We start from the raw sequence: 16,491 nt of genomic DNA on the forward strand, positions 1-16,491 counted from the left end.
ACTGTAACATTCTTTGTGCCAACATGCTTTTTTAAATCATGGATTCAGCAACGTTTGCGCACGAATTAAACCACCTTAAAATACACATTGTATTAAATATATAGGCTGTTTATGATACACATGGGCTCCCTGGAACATTTACTTAAAAAGTAGGAGAAAGGTGATGCATTGCCATGTCATTTCAATTAGTTATCCTCAATCACATAGTCCACAGTGGTCACCATCCAACAGTAATTCTGTGTATCAAAACGTCACCCTTTGCTCTTTGTTATTGTTTGAACGTCACAGTAGCGGATATGTCTATTATAGCCTCTTAGGCCCTACTCTATCATATGCATTGGCGTCAGCTTCATCACCGCTTCGACCCGCCCTCACTCCTTCCCTGTCTACCCATTTGTTGTGAGCTACAGTATGTATAAATCTCCGTACCCCTCGCTCTCTTAGGACTATCAATCGGTGTGGTGTCAATCACAGCGGCGGCTTCCCTTTCATCTCGATCCTCCCAGTCGCTGCGAGAGATAAGGCAGAGAGAGAAGAGACAGATGACCGGGAAGGAGAGCTACATTACTTACGGAGCGGTGCTCCAGTTTGGAACTCGGTCCACAGCGTATCGGTTTCTAACGCACTCCTCGAGCTTTTCTATAGTTTATTACGTTTAATTTAGCCGTTATTCAGTTCAAGGATGTTGTTCAATGTTCATTTTAACAGGGATAGATACGCAGTATTGTTTAAGTGGGGAAAATAAATAAGTGTTTTACTTGTGGCAAACACGCTGCACGAGATTCAGAGACCCATTTTTTTAAATTATATTTTTCCTTATAATTTTTTTTTCACGAAAGGACTGCAACTCTCACAGGACCCCAGAACGAGGAAATATAAGCAGAAGTTTTTTTTCTCTCCATGCGCTTTGACCGTTAGCGGAGCTCCCGGGTGTGTGCCCTCCTCCGCCAAATCTGACGGCGCATCTGACTCTCGTGATGAGGTTTTGACTTCTGACATTTTAAAGAGCCGAACTGGCGAGTGCCGCGGGTCGAGCGTGCACTACACATCCGCTTTCTGCCGATAACGTCTTCCATCTCGGATATTTACAATCTGAATCATTGTAAGAATCCATAATACTTCGAAAAACAACGACAAAAAAAGGATCTCCTGTTAATTTAGCTCAAAGAAAAAAACGTGATCTCACGCAGTTTCCTCCAGGGTTCCTAGAACACTTCAAGCCGCTTCAAGGAACATTTTTGGTTTCCTTTTGGGGATTTCGATAGTTCCTCTAATTTGGACAGTGCGAGTACTTCGACTGAATCAAAATGCCACAACTAGCAGGTGGTGGTGGTGGCGGGGACCCTGAGCTTTGTGCCACCGACGAAATGATTCCGTTCAAGGATGAGGGAGACCAAGAACAAATATTCGCAGAACTCAGTCACTCAGAGGAAGACGAGGGAGACTTGGCAGATATCAAGTCATCTTTAGTAAATGAGTCAGAGACGAGTCCAAACAGCAACCATGATGTAAGTATTTCCTCTCTTGTATTTAAGTCTAGTGTTACATGTTGCCAAGCTTTTATATAGGCTAGCCTAAATAAATGTCCATCAAATTTCTAACGACAACATATTGATTCTAGTTTACCTGTCCCTAAATAATAGCCCCCATTTCAGGGGAGTCAGTTGGACATTTTATGAAAGTTGATAAAAGCTGAAAAGCTGATAAAATGACTGGATATTTGCCCAAACTATGTTTGGTTTTGTCATAATCAACAAGGTGATGTGTAGCCTAATATTATATGTCTATAATATGACCAATTTTTTTATCTGTAAATAGTAGCCATGTTCTGTTTGTAATCAGTTGGAAACAGAGGCTCATAAATAAATCTGCTGCACGTGGCTGCAGAGCTTTTCAAAACATTGTTGACGAATTATACCAAAGGTCAAAACGTACAGAACAATTTCATGTGAGATAATATTTGTACACAATTCAGAGAACTGTTGTACAGTTTTTACGAGGTTATTTGATATTTTAAATTAAATATTGCACAGTAGGTTATGAATTCGTGAATACATTTTGAATTATTTTGTTAGGCCTATTGCGATATTAAATTAGCCCTATTGAATTATTATTATTATAGTTATTATTATTATTAGTAGTAGTAGTAATATTATTAGTATAACAATCATTGTCTTGATAAAAAAAAATTATGCCTACTTCTAATTATTACAGTAACAATATCAATATTGCTATGGGTTAGGTGATTTAATTAAACAATGTTTCACCAGGTTGGATAATGTAAACTATGAATAATATAAAATATTATCAAATTCGTATTTGATATAAAACAAATGTTTTTTCCCCAAAAGGAAATCCAGATGAAATGATCTTCGAATGAAAACCCCACCTGACAAAATGTAGCACCTCTAGATTACAGTCACACTCATGCTCCCAATGGGAAATAAGGCGAACGCATTTCTGCATGTTTTGTGGAGATTATGGCCATTTCATGGAGAGACAACACATTGAGTTTCATATTGAATAGTAAGTTTAACTTTGTGCCTGAATATATATTTTTTATCTGGGCTAGGCAGCTGTTACTATGTCTCTAGCTCTGGATGCTGTATGTATACAAAGGTAAACCTAGCGCAATTAGTTGTTGCCATTTGTCATTAACCTGTGTTAATGGAATTAGGGTGCGTACTGACTTTGGGCCGAGCTCATATAGTTACAGCTGTCACAGACGCAAATAAGACGGAGGTTGAATGTTAATTGAGAATCCAGTGTTGTTCCGTGACTCTGCTGGAAGCCACCCTCAGGGAAGTGAACTCCAAAAGGAGGTCTTTCTACGCGTTCCCATTCGAGGGGGGAGGGGGACAGGAGATGCACGTGAAGGGGTTCACGGTATTTTGGAAAAGCAGTCGACTACACAGTAAACATCATCCCCTCTTCTCTGTTGTCGCAGTTATTTTGTGCAGAGCGCGTTTGTATTGGAAAGCATCATAGGCTACCGTGATTCATTTGAATTTGAATTTGGTTGGAGCTTTGGTTTAATTGGTTGGTGAAAATGAAAGCAGACTGATGCAAGTTAATTTGTAAGCTCCTAAAGGACATAAAGCTTAATTAAGTGGCTCGTTGAGGGGTTGATACAGACCGCTCGCCTCACCGTGTATGTGTTCTTAAATCCGGGGACAGGCTGAAAGCACAGGCCATAGCAGCGTGTGTGTGTGTGTGTGTGTGTGTGTTAGTGAATTTCTTACGAATTTAATAACCTAATTTCTGTCTCCGTCTCTCACAGGGAACTAGACAATCCCAAATATCCCAAGACTCATATCATGAAAAACACAGAGACCATCACGACGATGGTAAGTGACACACATCACATGAAATATGATCCTGTCAGTTATCCGCATGTTTTCGAGATCTGCAGTTATATATGGGTCACATCGAGCCGAGATAACGGTACAATATTAAAATCAGTTTCTGGAGGCTTGATTATTGAGAGATTTTTAATTACATTTTTATTTTTAAAGGAAAGAAAGATGGTAGAGTGGAAAAGCTTCTACCCACTTCATTTTGTTGTTAGAGACTGTAACTTGGCGATGACTATTCACATGTAACTCTATAAGGAAGGCTATAAACTTCAGGAGATTTCCCCAATGACTCTGAACTGCTGAAGTTATGATGGCGGTGAATATTGCTGTTATGTTACTTGATCAGACTGTTGCTTAGAGATGCTATTCTATAAAAAGGCCCAAATCCTAATGGAGATGAATGTGCTTGACTCAAGTTCTCTAACACATCTTCCATTAATGATCGTAAATGTATGATTTGCACCAAGTTCACACTTTTCTGTCTCTTGGGCCCGTTTCCAGGGAAACACCTAGACATGTACAACAAAGGTCATCCGTACTCTGGATACCCAGGTTACATCATGATGACTAATATGAACAACGACTCCTACATGAACAACGGCTCCCTGTCGCCGCCCATGCCCAGAACGGTGAGTCTAGTTACACTATACCTCCATCAATCAATCACTTCCACCAGTCTGTCAAGCTAGCTAGCCCAGTTTGTGTCTAGTGCATTTTCACTGCGTTAAGTTTGATTCGATCTTAAATACTTAACCAGGTCTACACCCCTAAAAAGAGCATGCTTAACCTGGGATTTCATTTTTCAAATATACCTGTATATGGACATTTCCATTCATCTTTTCTAGCATCTTTTCAACTCTAGAATGTTCTTTGCCTCTCTTCGACCGCCTTCCTAGTGTGATGTAGCCGGTTTGTGATAGCCGTATATAACACGCCCCAGTAATGTTGTGATGATCTGTCCCCTTGGCAACCACGTGATCTAGTCTCCCCCACATGCCTCATACTTTCCAGCAGATTAAGGACATTTATAGTATGTATTATTTGTCGCGTCTTGTTAACTTAATCAATGTCTGTTTACATATCGACAGTAAGCCCACCGGTTACGTTAACATGGTCGCGGAGGCCTAACGGCAACATCCCATTTGAAGAGGGAAATAGCCAGGGTTGCCGTATGTCACCATGCTTGTAGTCCCTATAACATAACAGTATACATTTCAGGCTGTAGGCCTGGTGGCTGGCTTCCTGTGTCTGTCCCTTTTTGAACATTACCAGCAAGACAGACGCAAAACGTCAGGGCATGCCAGCAGCTGTCCACCCTAATCCTGTTTGGTGTGTGGGTGTGTGGGTGTGTGTGTGTGTGGTGAATACACCCAGTCTCGCTATGGCTCGGTGCCTCCCAAAGCCTGTCCCTGCACCCTGCTAGCACATAGACTAGAGGACACAGACTTACACGTATTGTTCAAGGACCAAAGACTCTGGCTTATGTCTGCCTGTGTGTCTGAGTTGGTTTCATCATGAAATTCACTTGAAGGGTTTGAAGTCTGTGTAGCGACTGTGTGAATATGGCTGACAATACAAAGTGAATGGTGTTCTGATCTCGTGGCAGCGGTACCCACTTTGCTCTTGTATAGGAGTCCTCTGACCGTAGATATTTCTTCAGACAATTTTCCGCTCCAATATAATTGTTTTGCACACTTATGGAATGGATAACTTCTCAAGTACTGAGGGGCTTCCATCCAACCTTTAAATAAAGAAATGACTCCTGTTATTTGGCCCCTCCTCTCGCTGCCTGGACCGTTTTAAACACTCGTTTCATTCACCGTGGCCGCCGCCCGCTTTTTGTTTAGCCAAATTTTCCCATCTTCAATAAATCGTTAGTCAATTTTATGTACGTTTCTCTCACTTATCCAATAAAATGGATACGGTTGGTGGCGGTGCAGTCATGGAAGTTGGAACACAAGTCCTCTCTTCTTTCTCTTCTAGTTTGATGGGAAATGTGTATGTGCTGCCTGACTGTTGATTGGCCGGATGTGAAACATGTATGTGCTGCTTGGCTGTTGATTGGCTGGATGTGAAATGTGTATGTGCTGCCTGGCTGTTGATTGGCTGGATGTGAAACGTGTATGTGCTGCCTGGCTGTTGTATCAAGCCTGCCGGCCACCGCAGCCACAGTATCTGCAGGCCTAGGATCAGTTTTCACCCAGATCAAAGCCACGTTCTCTCCCTTTCTTCCCTCCTCCCTCCCTCCATCCCCCTCTCCAGTTTAGATTGATTTTCATTGGCCATGGCATTCCTGTGCATGAGGCCCAACTGACAGAGCTGTTCAGAGTTGCTGATTGTCAGCAGATTGTTGGGAGGGAAGCAAGGCGTGAGCTGTAGGACCTCTAAGGAGTTGTGCTAGATCTTTAAAAGGAGAAGGAATAGATGTCCTTGGTTTGGAGGGTTTGAGTAGTTCAGCTGCGCATAGGGTTAGTGTGGCCTTCCCTGTGGTTCAGTTGGTAGAGCATGGTGTGTGCAACGCCAGAATTGTGGGTTCGATTCCCACGGGGGGCCAGTACAAAAAAAAAAAATGCATGTAATGTATGCATTCCATACGTGCTACTGGTCACCACGACCAGTAGCACGTATGGAGATTGTCTCTGTGTAGTTGATTCAATAAAGTTCTGTGTAAGGACGAGAGGATCTCAGATATCCCTTCATCTCTGCAGGTTGTAGTGCAGTTGAGGTCTGTTTTATTTATTTAATTGAACCTTTATTTAACTAGGCAAGTCAGTTAAGAACAAATTCTTATTTACAATGACAGCCTACCGGGAAACGTGGGTTTAACGACCTTGTCCAGGGGAAGAACGACAGAGTTTTACCTGGTCAGCTCGGGGATTCAATCTAGCAAACTTTCGGTTACTGGCCCAACGCTCTGACCACTAGGCTACCTGCCGCCCCAGGTCTAAAGCTTACATGGTGAAATGAAAATGAATGCCTCATTATTATTATTATTATTACGATCTTTATTATAACAGAGAAAGTGAGGGTTGTGTCATATTAGGGTTTTCTACTTGCTCATGACATTGTCAATACAGAGTTTACACTTTGTAGCAGTATTTGTTGGCTCTTGGTTGGTGTTGTTTGTTCCAGAGGAATCCATTGAAAACCCTGCCTGCCACTATTTAGTCTACCCAGCAGCCTAGTGAAGTAAATACATTTACTATTCTGTTTAAAGTGTTATCTACAGTTATACTGTATATTGGTGTCAGTGAGAACTGTAGTGACATGTTCTCGTGTGTGTGTGTGTGTGTGTGTGTGTGTGTTCTTCGAGTCTTCAGAAGTAGGGTCGTGTGAGGTTTGACTGTTGCATATTGGATTATTTAAAGTGACTGTGCGTGTGTGATGGCTCATATTTCCAGCTCCCATGGCCAGAGGGCCAGACCGTACAGAACTCTGGGAAGAGACGGGGGATTGTGTTCCCTACTCTGGCCTCTGTTAAGTCTTTGTGAAGACCACGCTCGATGTCTGGATGGGCTGGCAGCTTGGAATCGAGCTCTCACGTCTCTCTGGATAAAATCTAGGACTTAGCGAGCTAACACATTCCTGTATGTGCGTTAACTCGACCCCTGTGTTTTCTGACTGTAGAACGTGTATGTAGAACTTGTACACTGGAGTCAATGAGAAATGCTATTTGAGTCGTTGTATCAGATGTATAGCTTCAGGATCACTGTGGTTTTAATAGAATGCTCCTCTCTGGATCCAGTCATAGTTGAAACTTCTGTCACCTTCTCACCAAACATCTGAATTTGAGCATGGCAACTTTTAACTTGGAACCACCAAGCCTGTAACGGTGGAAGCCATTTTCACACACTACCTTACTTTATAACTATAACTTTGAATCCACTACCTCGTTCCGAGCGTAAGTCGAGGATCTCCAAGCATCCAGTCTCCAGCCTGTCAGTGCAGCAGTCGGAGAAGATGGAATCGCCATAGCTGATTTTAAGCTGGGCTTTTGGTGTGCAGCGAGCTGAGGGAACCATTTGCTGCCCCTCCCAGGCCATACCTCCCTCTCCCTGTCTTCCCCCTCGGTGGCGGGTCCTTGTGGTGTGTGAGAGCCCGTGGGGGGAGACTGCGGTTCCCCTTTGATGTCAGCGAGAACGTGACGGATCTCCTTGGCGGCATTGCGCGACGGTGTGGAATCACTAACCCGGGCTTACCTAACGGGATTTACCGCGCTCCCCTTTTCTCGCTTACATCCCAAATGGAACCCTATTCCCTATATAGTGCACTACTTTAGACCAGGCCCCATAGGACTAGTCAAAAGTAGCGCACTAATAAAGGATGCCATTTGAGACCTACCCCTCGTCACCCCCAGTGCCATGTGTATCTGTCCTCACGGTCTCAAACCCTGGCCCCATTCAGCACTGATCCCTGTTATGAGAATACTACATTTCCCAGGAGCCCTTCATGTCCACGCGCAGTGTAGTCTGTGACAACGTGCGGCGCCATGTGTAGTTCTTTATCCACGACTGCAGGGTTGTAAAGCGGTTTGAGGCGCTGAATCGAGCAGAGTGTTTTGTTATGATTTGTGAAGCAGCTGGGATCTATTTGATGCATGAGTCTGCCGCTGGATGTCGTTGACTAAAATTGGCCTACAAACAATATTACTATATTTTGTGACCAAATATGACATTTTGAAAACAGTAAATTATTTGACTTTTTTTAAAACATTTTTGGGGGAAGGGGGGGGGGGGTTAAATTTCAAGGACCATCAGAGGATCATTGCAGCATTGATGTCATCTGCTGTGCAGGTCTGACAAAGAGCAGGGTGTGTGTGTGTGTATGTGTGTGTGTGTGTGTGTGTGTGTGTGTCTGTCACACTGTGTAGACCTCACAGAAAGCTCCAGCATCCTCTCATCCTTTGTGTGCTTCTGCGTCTCAGCTCTTTATGAACAGTATCATTGACACGGAGCGTACGCCAAACTACTGTACTGTATGGTACATGGCGAGGAGGCTGGTCGACACATTTACTCCATATGGCGTTCCCTCCACGGTAATGATTCCATGTGGTTGCAATCCCCTTATCAAAGTCTTTCATCTTGTTAAGTGGAGCTGGGAGGAATTATCCTCTCCCTAAATTGAAACGACTGGTGTTTTTTTTCTGTCTCTCCCTAAGATGAGAAGACAAAATAAGTCCCGGCAAGGATGCACCAAGTGTTCGCATAATGTGGTGTGAATTTGTGTTACGACGCTGACGGACTGTGTGACTGTGTATGTTGGTCGCTCATGTTTTGACTATATGGACAGTGTGTCATGTTTTTTTAAAAACCTCTTCAGCGTCTCATCCCGTCAGCGGGATCAAAATCCAGCGAAAAATCATATCGCCAATTAGCATAAAAAAAAATCATAATTAAAAATAAAAAAAAATAATATTTTATGTTTATTTTTATAGATACACCTCTCCTGAATCGACCCACGTCCTTCCGATTTCAAAAAGGTTTTACAGGAAAAGCAAATCATTAGATTATGTTAGATGAGTCCATCGTAAAAAGCAGCTTCATAGCCATTTTCCGACCAACCACTTGCATCACATATAATCAAAAAACAGCTAAATGCAGCACTAACCTTTTACAAACTTCATCAGATGACACACCTATGACATCATGTTATACAATGCATGCATTCTTTTGTTCAATAAAGGTCATATTTATATATAAAAACAGCATTTTACATCGGCGTCTGACGTTGACTAAATAATTTCCCCTCAAATGCGTCCCGGTAAACAATGCTACAATTCCCTAAATTACTATCCGATAACGATTTTCTAAATTTATATTGTCAATCTAACATTTATAGATGAATAACATAAAAGGAGATGCGATACTCAGAAAATGAGCTAATATACAGAGCTCGGCGCCATCTTGGCACAATCGCATGTCACATCTCATCTTGTATAATATTGTCAATAATCGCCTACCTTGTCTTCATCAGAAAGCATCCCAGGTCCACAACAGATGTATTTTCGGTCAAAAAAGTCCATACTTCACGTTCCATTAGCCTGCTGTTGGTAGCGCGTCCTAGGGCTCTCTCCAAGCGCAGGGCTGAAGTTCCGGATAAAATGAGATTCTCCCGCCTGTAGGTTCGTTCAAACATGTCAAACGTTGTAAAACATTAATCTTCAGGGCCTGTAACACCAAGAGAGCCAATAAGTTTCGAGGGGGATGATTTCATTGCCTTTAAAACCGTTTCCAAAGGTGGGGGTAGACATGGCCGCCGGCGTCATAATGGTGATGGCCCATCCCCTGTGACCAATTTCCAATGACTCTCATTCACTGAGTTTCGACTGTATAAGGCTCAAACCACTGTGAAAAGACTGGCGACATCTAGTGGAAGCAATAGGAAGTGCTCACTGAACCATGGTTAACGGTGTGATTTATAGGGAAAGATGAGAAGTCGAGTCCACAATTCTGAATTCCACTTCCTGTTTCAATCGGTCTCGGGGTTTTGACTGTCATTTGAGTTCTGTTATACTCACAGACACCATTCAAACAGTTTTAGAAACTTTAGGGTGTTTTCTATCCATATATAATAAGTATATGCATGCCCTAGCTTCTGAGTTTGATTAGTAGGCCGTTGAAAATGGGAACGATTTTTTTTCAAAATGCGCTGTGGCGCCCCCTATCCTAGGGTATCCTCAAGAGTTAACTTTATTTTATGAAACGTGTAACAGAGCATTGTGGGAATATGGTAAAACATCTATCGTATCGTTTGTGTGTGTGCATATTTGTGAGTGTTTTGTTTTCACGCGCTCTCTCATGCACTCACCAAAACGAGAATGTCACCATACCTGAGGACATCACAACACTCTAGCCCTCCTCTCTTCTCCCTCGTTCATCCATCCTACTGAGGGAAAGATAGCCCGTCTCTGCTCCATGGAGCCAGCCTGCACTGGCGAGGCCGGGCCCCAGCCACAGCACCTGCTGAGTGGGGCTTCACTCCTCACCGCCTGCCTCATGACCACCAGGGGAGAGGGAAAGGAGGGGACAGGCATGTGGGGGGGTTGGGTGGGTGGGAGTGGAGGGTTAGAGAGGATAGTGGCTTTTTTTTGGTTTCCGTGTGGCGTCGGTTGTCGTCACTCCAGCTTGTTGTTTTGACTCCCGGGCCCGCAGAAGGGCCCCCGGTGAAAGTCCCTCCACTCCCCAGGCTGCGTGGCTCCTATTGAAGCCACTCTGTGGGAGCTCAGTTCGGCACACAGGGACCGGAGCCCGACTCCTAGCCTCCCTCCACCACCTAAACACTGCTGATAAGACTGGCTCCACCACAAAGCCAAGACGCCAAGAAAAACACTGTTGTTTTTCCACATTGACGCACTTCAACTGGAGATGAATGGGGAGGCTTTTGAAGTGGTGTAGCTGAAACCCTTTTGATGCCATTACTTTTATTTAGTCCCCAAATAGTTCCTCACTGTTGTAACATTATTATAAAATCATCCCTTTTTTAGTTTAGTGATAACCAGGTCTATATTTGGTGCTTTGTACCATGTAGTTCAGGCAGTAACTGTGACCGGGACAGTGGGAGCTGCAGGGGTGAAACACAGAGAGAACCAGCAAACAGCCCTGGCTTGTCCTTGTGTGACGGTCTTGGTCAATAGTCGCTCTGTGTGTGTGTGTGTGTGTGTGTGTGTGTGTGTGTGTGTGTGTGTGTGTGTGTGTGTGTGTGTGTGTGTGTGTGTGTGTGTGTGTGTGTGTGTGTGTGTGTGTGTGTGTGTGACAGCGCTGAAAGATGAATGCTCCTCAGTGTAGAAGGTTGGGTATAGGGTAGAGGTCGACCAATTATGATTTTTCAACGCCGATACCGATTATTGGAGGACCAAAAACCCCCGATACCGATTAATCGGCTGATTTTTAGATTTTTTAATTATTTATTTGTAATAATGACAATTACAACAATACTGAATGAACACTTATTTTAACTTAATATAATACATAAATAAAATCTATTTAGCCTCAAATAAATAATGAAACATGTTCAATTTGGTTTAAATAATGCAAAAACAAAGTGTTGGAGAAGAAAGGAAAAGTGCAATATGTGCCATGTAAGAAAGCTAACGTTTAAGTTCCTTGCTCAGAACATGAGAACATATGAAAGCTGGTGGTTCCTTTTAACATGAGTCTTCAATATTCCCAGCTAAGAAGTTTTAGGTTGTAGTTATTATAGGAATTATAGGACTATTTCTCTCTATACGATTTGTATTTCATTTACCTTTGACTATTGGATGTTCTTATAGGCACTTTAGTATTGCCAGTGTAACAGTATAGCTTCCGTCCCTCTCCTCGCTCCTACCTGGGCTCGAACCAGGAACACATTGACAACAGCCACCCTCGAAGCAGCGTTACCCATGCAGAGCAAGGGGAACAACTACTCCAAGTCTCAGAGCGAGTGACGTTTGAAACGCTATTAGCGAGCACCCCGCTAACTAGCTAGCCATTTCACATCGGTTACACCAGCCTAATCTTGGGAGTTGATAGGCTTGAAGTCATAAACAGCGCAATGCATTGCGAAGGGCTGCTGGCAAAATGCACGAAAGTGCTATTTTGAATGAACGCTTACGAGCCTGCTGGTGCCTACCACCGCTCAGTCAGACTGCTGTATCAAATCATAGACTTAATTCTAACATAATAACACACAGAAACACGAGCCTTAGGTCATTAATATGCTCGTATCTGGAAACTATCACGTTTATTCTTTCAGTGAAATACGGAACCGTTCCGTATTTTACCTAACCGGTGGCATCCATAAGTCTAAATGTTCCTGTTACATTGCACAACCTCCAATGTTATGTCATAATTACGTAAAATTCTGGCAAATTAGTTTGCAACAAGCCAGGCGGCCCAAACTGTTGCATATACCCTGATTCTGCGTGGGAAGAGAACTGACACAATTTCACCTGGTTAATATTGCCTGCTAACCTGTATTTCTTTTAGCTAAATATGCAGGTTTAAAAACATATACTTCTGTGTATTGATTTTAAGAAAGGCATTGATGTTTATGGTTAGGTACAGTCGTGCAACGATTGTGCTTTTTTTTCGCAAATGCGCTTTTGTTAAATCATCCCTCGTTTGGCGAAGTTGGCTGTCTTTGATAGGAAGAAATAGTCTTCACAGTTCGCAACGAGCCAGGTGGCCCAAACTGCTGTATATACCCTGACTCTGTTGCAAGAGAAGTGACACATTTCCCTAGTTAAAATAAATTCATGTTAGCAGGCAATATTAACTAAATATGCAGGTTTAAAAATATATACTTGTGTATTGATTTTAAGAAAGGCATTGATGTTTATGGTTAGGTACACGTCGGAGCAAAGACAGTCCTTTTTCACGAATGCATCGATTATATGCAACGCAGGACAGGCTAGATAAACTAGTAATATCATCAACCATGTGTAGTTAACTAGTGATTATGATTGATTGATTGATTGTTTTTTATAAGATAAGTTTAATGCTAGCTAGCAACTTACCTTGGCTTTTTACTGCATTTGCGTAACAGGCAGGCTCCTCGTGGAGTGCAACGTAAAGCAGGTGGTTAGAGCGTTGGACTAGTTAACCATAAGGTTGCATCCCCAAGCTGACAAGGTAAAAATCTGTCGTTCTGCCCCTGAACAAGGCAGTTAACCCACCGTTCCTAGGCCGTCATTGAAAATAAGAATGTGTTCTTAACTGACTTGCCTAGTTAAATAAAGGTCTAAACAAACAAACAAACCAAAAAAGAACACACAAAAAATTGGCAAATCGGTGGCCAAAAATACAGATTACCGATTGTTATGAAAACTTGAAATCGGCCCTAATTAATCGGCAATTCCGATTAATCGGTCGACCTCTAGTATAGGGCCGGTATAGTTACTGTACAAAGGGGTCTGTGCTGTTCGCCTTGCCTCGTCCCCAGGCTTTATTAACCAAGCTGTTAAATGGATAGATGGATATAGTTCTCTTTTTTTCCCCATTTTGTTTTTTGTTTTTGCTAGCGCACATCGAATGCGTCATTTGTTTCTCCCCTCTTAACTATTTCCAACGTATACTGTACATATACTGGCTGGAGTGCGAGAGCGACCGAGCGTGTGTGCGCACACACTGCGGAAGACACATTTCAGTTGAATGCATTCAAAATGTATTCAACTGACTAGGTATCCCCCTTTCCCTTTCCTTTCTGTTGGAACTTGCAGAACTAGAGTGGACAGGAGGAGGGGTTTTCTGTCAATTCATTTTGTGTGGTCTTGGCTGTAAAAAAGAAATAAAAAAAAACAGCTCTATGAATGGTCTTTAATTTTTGGGAAACCCATAAAAGTTTGCTGCTCCTTTGATATCGGCCTCGGAATTGAAAACAAATGCAGCATTCTCCCCCCTTCTCATTTCAACGGCCCTATTATGGAGTTGTGAAGAAAAAAAATCAGCCATAGATCTCTTTCTCTCTCTCCTTTTCCATCCCCCATTTCCCTTTCCCCTCTCTCCTGCCTTCTTTTTCCTCCCCCTTGTTTTTGAAGAAACCTACGGGGGAGGGGGGATCACTGATGTCAAAGTAAAAACCAAGAGCATTAAGAAAACTGGCAAAATGCAATACAGCTGCAATCCGACGTGACGCTGGAAAATAGGTCTGAGGAGTAGAGAGCCTCCCCGTATCCGTATTCCCAGGGTGCGCAACTGCTCCCGGCCTCGGCTTTGATCTCTTCAAAGCCTCCTACTAGCTGGAGAGTCTTGGCTGTTGCTCACGCTGGAGCGCCGGAGAAGGGGAGAGAGGGAGGAGGGGTGTATGCATGTCGGAGGGGAAGAGAGGAGAAGGGAGGGGGGGTCGTCTTTTCCTTTCCAGGGCTGAAATCAATCACAGTGCCGAGGCAATTATGTGTAATTCAACAGGGCCAGATTAGTAACTCTGTTACCTGAGTGACTGACTGCGTGTCTGTAATCTCAGAGACTCACTGACTGGCCTTCGCCAGCCAGCCAGGAGAAGTCACCACTGGGTCACGGACAGGGGAGGGAAGGAAGGAGAGCGAGGGAGAGGTGCTGAAAAGCAGGCCGCCATGCCGCCGTCCAGCAGAGCAGAAAATCGGGCCACAATGGAGTGATTACACTTGCAGATGTAGCCATATTTATGACTGAGGCGAGCGGAGGGAGAGAGGGAGGGGGAGAGAGGCAGGCAGTGATTGCCGTGGAGCTCTAGCTAGCTAGCTCCGTCTCTCTAACGAGCCCTGTTCCCTTTGTGTTGGGGCTCGTGCCTGGTGTTGCCCCCTCACCACCGACCCGCTGCTCCCTCCGTCCCCCTTCAGTGCCATATCTCTACCCCTCATGCCCGGCGCCTCGGATGGCCCCCAAATTCCAGGCTTGGCCCAGGCTCGCACCCCGGGCCCCCAATTTGCCGTGGCTGGAGAGAGGAGCGCGGCTGGAGAGATAGTCTGCATGGCTGCGGGTCACAGAGAGAAGAGGAAAACAGAGTAGAGTGGAACTACTGCCGCTCTCTTTCTCTCTCCTCTCTCTTGCTATGGGTCTGGGCCATACCACTGCTACAGTATGCAACACACACCACACCACGGCACTTAGCAGCAGGTCTTGGTTCCTGGGTCATGTTTTGTTGGGGAACGATGCTGAAACGATGTGAATCTTTGCCTCTTCTGAAGTGATTATGGCTACCTGATTCTGATTAGTGTTCTGTAACCACTAGAATTGACAAACATCGCAATATACCAGCCGTCTATCATTGGAACAGATGACCTCATTTAAAGGGAAAGATGTTCTCTCTTTCTCATGAAGACGAAAACAGCTCTTTTGTTTAGCTGTGCTCGGCGGAGAGTCACTTGATGCAGGGTGATGAAACCCATAAAGATATCCAGCAAGAGTGTGTTTGTTCATCTGATGAGCTACACTCTGTTCTCCTCTTCTCCCTCCTCTCTCCTATCCTCCCTCCTCTCTCCCCTGTTTCCTTTGATCATCATTTTCATCTGGGGCTAGTCTGGTGGTGATGGAAGGGAAGGCTGTTATTTTCTCCTGGGGATATACACACACACACATTAAGGACATTAGATTTACACTGGTGTTGAGACAAGGAGTGGAGTAGAGCTGGGCCGATATGGACAAAAATCCATATTACGGTAAATCGACTGAATTCTCATGATAAAGACCAATTGAACGATACGTGTATAACATTAACACACACCAAAGTTATTTTTTTTATATTTATATTACCCTTAACTGCTTTTACTACTACTTTGGATGTTGTCGCTATCGATTATCCCATTTAACAATCACCCATATTAGCGTTTAACACATTTCTCTAGTTGGGGCCTAGAGGTTATTTATCCTAATGAACAATATCAGCAAAATGTCCACGATAAGTGGTTGGTTTGGTCAGTGTCGATCATTTTCGGTTTATCGTCCCAGCTCTGGAGTGGGGGTACCAGTGATTACATGATGACGCTGATTGTTTTATAAAGACAAACTGAAATGGTGATTAAATGAAACGGATTGGATTGACTAGGAACTAAGTGTTGACAGTCTTGCTATTCTGTATTGAAAATATTGGAAAATACATGTTTTGATTTATAATAATTAATAGGCAATGTGAGACAAGGATTGAGCTCTAAAATGAGAAAATTGAAGGGAGCTACAGTGAAAGAAATGGCTCAGTTGGTGTAGCGTCTGTCTGTCTGCCCAATCTACCGACCTCAGTACACAGACCCTCCGTTTCGCTCGGGGAACCAGGTGAGACTTTTCATGTCTCCCGTCAGGAGAGACTTCAGAGGGACGTGCTCGGCTTTGAGCTCCCCGTCATCAAACAATGCATCCAAATATCATATCGATCCAGAGCCCCAACCTCATCCCCCTCTTCCCCCGCCACGCACCTATCTTTGAGATGAAAGGGGACAAAAAAAAGCAAGTGACCCCCCCCCACCGCCTCCTATCCCTCCTCCTCAACCCCCTCTTCCTCCACCAAGAAAATAGGAATCAAGATGGGCGCCTTGGTGGAGAGAGGGACGCTTCAATTGCTATTCAATCCCACTCCACCCTTCATGTGAACCCTCTACACAGACAGGGTCTTCTCTCTGTACAGAGATGGACAGCTATAAAAATGATGGGATATGACAGGTTCATAGACGTTTCACTGAGATTCT

General features: G+C 43.8%; 1 protein-coding gene across 15 annotated transcripts in view; it reads left to right on the plus strand.

Moving 5' to 3' along the window:
- Positions 1 to 367: 367 nt before the first annotated feature.
- Positions 368 to 16,491, plus strand: part of LOC106610340 (lymphoid enhancer-binding factor 1) — a 71,048-nt gene continuing 54,924 nt past the window's right edge. For 6 of the 15 annotated variants that reach the window (XM_082978479.1, XM_082978476.1, XM_082978480.1 and 3 more), the window contains exons 1-3: positions 370 to 1,508; positions 3,281 to 3,347; positions 3,858 to 3,985. In XM_082978479.1, coding sequence (XP_082834605.1) covers positions 1,308 to 1,508; positions 3,281 to 3,347; positions 3,858 to 3,985 — 396 coding nt within the window. In that variant the 5' untranslated portion in view covers positions 370 to 1,307. Of the gene's footprint in view, positions 1,509 to 3,280; positions 3,348 to 3,857; positions 3,986 to 16,491 lie in introns of all 15 variants that reach the window. The other 9 variants (XM_082978474.1, XM_082978485.1, XM_082978486.1 and 6 more) reach the window with 3 other exon arrangements.

The sequence above is a fragment of the Salmo salar genome, chromosome 08 (assembly GCF_965601325.2).
Source record: "Salmo salar chromosome 08, fSalSal1, whole genome shotgun sequence".
Lineage (NCBI taxonomy): Eukaryota > Metazoa > Chordata > Actinopteri > Salmoniformes > Salmonidae > Salmo > Salmo salar.